Consider the following 5,772-nt stretch of genomic DNA (forward strand, 5'->3'; position numbering starts at 1 on the left):
CATTCAATCACTAACATTAAGGTCACCTTTTAAAGGAAGTTAGATCACACAAACACACAAATACATGTACATGTACACACATGTACATGTATGTGTCACAAATGTCATTTGCATGTGTAAGCAGAGACGCACCCCAGATTGCCAGTCCAGGGCGGCCCTCAGGTGTCTTAACCCAGCCCTGTTGGAAGGGAACTAGGGCAAGGCCTTGCCCTTCAGGAGCTTGCTACTACCAGGATGAAGGCAGCCCCTTCCAGGCTAACAAGTCGGCTCATTCATGCTCTGTGCGACAGACTTTCACCCACAGTGGGATTTCCATAGCGCGTTGATTTTATCCGAACTATTTAGGTTTCTGAGGAATATTACTTCTATTGCAATATAAAAGACAACAGTAATCATTCTTACAGTAATTAAACATATGAGTAGCTTAGACTACAATGAAAAGTTCAAGGTCTAACTTGAAAAGAAAATAAATAAAAAGTGCTCCCACAGTAAACATTCTACCTTAACAGTATCTAGCCCCGACACGGGCTCTTTCAGGAATGTCTGACTCTGGAATACATTGAAGCTGGACAATTCTAAGACTGTATTTGGGCAAGCTGTAAAAGCTACCATTTGCAGACAGATGCCACATAAGCCAATGATCAACGCACTGCCTAGTTCATTAGGAAAATGCATGCCAAAAAAGGTTAAAAAAAACAAACAAGCTCATTGCCATCAAGTCAGTGCCGGCTCACAGAGACCCTACAGATCAGGGATGAACTGCCCCTGTGAGCTCCCAAGACTGGAACTCTTTATAGGAGAAGAAAGCCCCGTCTTTCTTCTGAGGACCGGCTGATGGTTTCGAACTGCTGATGGTATGAATCATGGCCCATCACATAACCACTATGCCACCAGGGCTCCTGCCAAAAGGGGAAGAGGGTGCTAAAAACAGTAAGTGCACAGGTCCACGTTTCATCCTGATAACAATTTCTGGAACAATCCAAGGGCAGGCAACACCCCAAAGCGTCTGCCCCTGCACCTTGCTGAAAGCTTACCTTCCAGGTAATCCTCGGCAATGTAGCTGTGCTCGTGCAGGATCTCCTCCATGCGGCTGAGCGTGATGGCGGCCAGGTGCCCGGGGTACTTCAGCTGAAGGAGGCGCTGGAGGTAGCCAGCTGCTTGGCTTCCTCCAAGGTTGATGCGTTTGCAGTTTTTAGCATCTAACCTGCAAGCCGGCGACAGAAAACAGCACAGGAATTGTTTGTAACACAGAGGAGAAAATGTGCAGGGCACGATGTCCTTTGGGAGGGGGTGGGGATAAAGTCATGCAGAGGAACGAGGAACACACAGACTTGCTTGGCTGACAAGAAAACTGGAACTGTAGGAAGGGACTGTCAGGGTTCTTGGGTCCAACCTCTCACACAAGGCAGGACTTCCGAACTCCCGTCCAGACAGACCCCTGGCCATCTAACTGCTGACCAGAGTCTGAGCAGGAAACAATGATCAACAGGGGGACGGTGTGTCCCAGAGTCAGATCTTTGTATCTCAACTGTGGCCCTAGGATCAAGTACCCAGAAATCTGGGATATGTTAAAAATCCCAATGCCTATGGCTTCCTTCCCCCACCCGCACCCCGGAGATTCCAACTGTTTTAGTCTGAGAAGAGCTTGAGAATCTGTATTTTAACAAGCCCCCTAGAAGGCTCTGGCGGGAGCCTGCATTTGAGAGCACTTCCCCTAGGCACTTCACTTCTGGTGAAAACCCTTGCGTGTGTGGGCACACACTGGTATCCAGCAAAGGGCAGCTGGCCCCTCTGCCCTGCTGAGAAGAGGCCTAGTAACATTGCTGAACCAGCACCTGGCACCTTGTGGCACCGAAAGCATCGCTGCTATCCCATCCCTCACCAGGAGAGGGCAGAAGAGAACAGGCCATGCTCCAATTTGCTGCTTTCTGCCCTTTCAGGGAACCTGGTCTGAGGCAGATCGCTTAAAACAGAGACCTGGACATTTCAAGAGAATTGGCAATCTAAGAATGAACTTTTCCCTTCATCTATTTTCACAGATGCTCCATGAGAAACTCCACTACAGGTTTCAATAGACGGAAACATTTATTTACTCAATATTTTTTTTATATTCACATAACTCTAAAATATTTATTCAAAAAAGGTATTCAATTCAAGCAGTTGGCACTGAACACTGTGACTTCAACAGTCAAAGTGCTTAGAAAGCACTGGGTCACTTCACTGCCTGTTTCTCAAACGTCCATGCCAGGTAACTGCCCTGTAAAGGTTAAGCATCCCCAGCAGGGCCACAAAGCTAGGCATCTAACTCCAAAGCCAGGGTTCCCCTCCCCTGGCCTGCACTCCCCCTTGGCAGTGGAGGGGCCTTCTTCAAGAGTGCACAACACTGGCCTAGCCTTTTACGACAGCTGAAGTTCAATCATAACAGGGCCTACGTATGACAGCAAGGACACGCACCCTTTATCCGATTCAGGAAGATCTAATGAGTGCCTAGCATGAGGCAGGCACTGTACCTGAAAGGGTCTACACAGAGTGATAACAGAGCTCCCAATAATAAAACAAAAACTATAATTTCTTAATGAAGTGACTCCAGTAGAGACTTTCTAAATTAGATATATTTAAATGAGCCATTCAAAGCACTTCTTTATTGAGTGCCTACTACCTACCAGTATGGTGCTAGTATCGCCCCATAAATCAGAATCATAAAATCCTAGAATTAGGGATTTTGACCTGAGAGACCATCCAATCCAATTCCCTCCCAGGAGGGAGTGACTAATGGCAAAGTGACTTCACCACAGTCACACAGTGAGCTGGACTCAGAGCTGAGCCCAGAGGTCCAGTCCTTGGTCCAGAACCTGTTCTTTCCACTCCACCTTTAGAGTACGCCCTGAACACACGAGTCAGCAACACTCATATAAGGGTGACTCACCTGCCTTCTAAGATGGGTAAAATATGTGTACACTGGTATCCAGAAGAAATGATGAGCCCGTGGGAACTCAAGTTCTTGGGCTTATTGTGGTAGAAGCTGAAGAGACCGTCTATCCCATAGGCGACCTTGGGAATCCCATAGCATTCAAAAAGAAGTTCAGACATCATCTGCCGTGAATACAGGGGGTTGCACACCGCTTCTGTCAGAACGATGGGGTGATCAACACAGCCCTACTTTGAAAGAAAAGGACCAGGGTATAAATGAGAACAGAAGAACAGCCTTTTCATTTTATTTATTTATTTATTTATTTTTGAGCTGATTTATTTATTTTTTGCCTTTTTTTTTTAAATCAACTTATTGGGGCTCATACAATTCATCACAATACATAGATCAATGGTATAAAACACATCTATACATTTGTTGCCCTCATTATTCCCAAAATTCGCTTGCCTCTTGGGTTCCCGGAATCAGCTCATTTTCCTTTTGTTCCCCCTCCCCTTCCCTTCCTCCTCCCCTCTCCCCCATGCACCCTTAATAATTTATAAATCATTATTGTATCTTATATTACACTGTCCGGCGTCTCCCTTCACCCACCCTTCTGCTGCCCGTCCCCTAGAGAGGAGGTTATATGTAGCTCCCTGTGATCCATTCCCCCTTTCTTCACCCCCTTTCCCTCCTGGTATTGCCACTGTCACCCCTGGTCCTGAGAGGTTCATCTGTCCTAGATTCCCTGCGTTTCTAATTCCCATCTGTACCGCTGTGCATCATCTGGTCTAACCAGGTCTGCAAGGCAATATTGGGGTCCTGGTAGTTGGGGGGAGGAACTGTCTTTTTAAAACAAAACAAAAGCACTTTAGGGTTTCCTATTCCCAGGAGCAAACAGCCTCACTTGTCTTCCACGGAGCCCTGGTGGATTTGAACTCACAGCAAGCAGCCCTATGCTTAAGCCACTGACTCATACCACCCCATCTAGGGTTTCTGAACTCAAACTCCCTGCCAGCGAGTTGATTCCGACCTCAGAGTGACCCTACAGGGCAGGGCAGAACTGCCCCTTTGGGTTTCAGAGACTGTAACTCTTTGCAGGAGTAGAAAGCCTCGTCTTTCTGCAACGGGGCGGCTGGTGGTTTCCAACTGCTGACCTTGAGGTTAGCAATGAGTACCAGAGCACATACGGCACACATTGCGTGGTTTCCTCCTGGTAACAGCCCTATAGGGCAGGGGAGAACTGCCTCTATGGGTTTCCCAGACTGAAACCCTTCACCTTTCTCCTGCAGAGCGGTCGGTAGATGGTTTGGAACTGCGGACCTTGGGATCAACAGCCCAACTAGTAACCATTACGCTACCAGGGCCCCTGTCACAGTACATAGCCTCACCTTTCTCCTGTGGATCAGCTGGTGGGTCTGAACCAGTGACCTAGCAGTTACCATCATATGTTATCGACCGCGTGAAAGAATGGCATCAACAAGCAAATCCACGGCTGCGGCTGTTCTCTCTCTGGGGGAGGCGTGGGCCCGCCCTCTCCCCTCCACGCGCCACATCCCCAGCCCGTCACCTGTGAGGAGACGCCCAGGTGCTGGAAGCTGTAGTCGAACAGCAGCTCCTGCAGTTCCAGGTTAACCGGCACGTTGCGGTCGAAGGGCGAGCGCAGCATCCAGCGCAGCGGCTCCAGGCTCCCCAGCGCGTTGCCCACCTGAGGGCCGGGCCCTCCCCGTGCCGCGCCGCGCCCGCGGGCGCACACCGCTCGGAACTGCAGGCGCGGCTCAGGGTCGGGGTCCGACCTGGGGCATGCCCAACCGGCGCGGGCCTGGAACGACCCGTTGTCCAGCACCAAAGGCACCGGCAGCGGCCCGTAAGCCACCGGGCCGGCCTCCAGCACCGGGTCCGGTGCGGAGCGAGCGTCGCGAAAGCGGAAGACGTTCGCCGCCAGGCCGGCCGCGCTGGGCGCCGCCATCTTGGAGCGTGCGCGCCTGGCCCCGCCCCTTCGTCGCTGACGGTGCCAGGCCCCGCCCCTCACGTAGTGCCGCGCGACTCGGGTCGTAAGGCACCTTCCCCCAATCAGTCCTGCCAACGCTCCACCTGCCTCGCCCGTGAGACTCAGGTGCCTCCGGCAGTTGCGTCACCTCGCTTCGGCGCTCTGGCCGCCAGTCTGAAGCCGGAAACAAGGCCCCCCGTGCGGACCTCCACGAAGCTCCGCCCCTTCCTCGTCGCTCGACCTGGGCGCTAAGCTCCTCCTCTTTTCGGCTAACCACGCCCAGTTTGCGACCAGGCTCAACGTACGGCCGTCTGTCCCTTGTTAACTCCACCTCCAGCATATCAAGGAAACGCACAATTTTGGGATCCTGACACTCACTGCCATTGGTCGATTCCAGCTCATAACAGCCCTAGAGAACGGGGTAAAACTGCCTCTGCTCGAGACGAACTTTTTATGTAAGCAGAAAGCCTCATTTCAAATGGAGCGGCTGGTGGTTTGAACTACTGACTTTGTGGTTAGCAGCCCAACCCATAATCCACTATGCCACCAAGCCTCCCAAGAGCTCCTCACTGCCAACCGGTGGATTCCGACTAATAGTGACCCTATGGTGAGCCCTGTTGAAGTAGTGGTTACTGGTTAGGCTGCTAACTGCAAGGTCAGCCGTTCAAAACCACCAACCGTTCCTCAGAAGAAAAGGCTTTCTACTGTCCTTAAGAGTTCCAGCCTCGAAAACCCACAGGCACAGTTCTACCCGACCTGTAAACTCACTATGAATCCAATGACCTTAGTATGTTCCATCTCTTTTTTATATATGTCAGATATGTCTTTTTTTAAAACATTGTGAAATGAAGCCACAGAGCAGATGCTAGTTCTA

At 50.7% G+C, this 5,772-nt stretch overlaps 1 protein-coding gene across 1 annotated transcript in view; it reads right to left on the reverse strand.

Annotated features, from left to right (window-relative positions):
• ACTR5 (actin related protein 5) overlaps positions 1-4,877 on the reverse strand; it is an 18,131-nt gene extending 13,254 nt beyond the window's left edge. Inside the window, exons 1-3 of the mRNA XM_045295503.1 lie at positions 4,479-4,877; positions 2,927-3,156; positions 1,035-1,204 (exon numbers count right to left, since the gene is read on the reverse strand). Coding sequence (XP_045151438.1) covers positions 1,035-1,204; positions 2,927-3,156; positions 4,479-4,877 — 799 coding nt within the window. The remainder of the gene's footprint in view (positions 1-1,034; positions 1,205-2,926; positions 3,157-4,478) is intronic.
• Between the last annotated feature and the right edge of the window lie 895 nt (positions 4,878-5,772).

Source organism: Echinops telfairi, unplaced genomic scaffold, assembly GCF_000313985.2.
Source record: "Echinops telfairi isolate 266 unplaced genomic scaffold, ASM31398v2 ScPeMD7_5592;HRSCAF=6446, whole genome shotgun sequence".
NCBI lineage: Eukaryota > Metazoa > Chordata > Mammalia > Afrosoricida > Tenrecidae > Echinops > Echinops telfairi.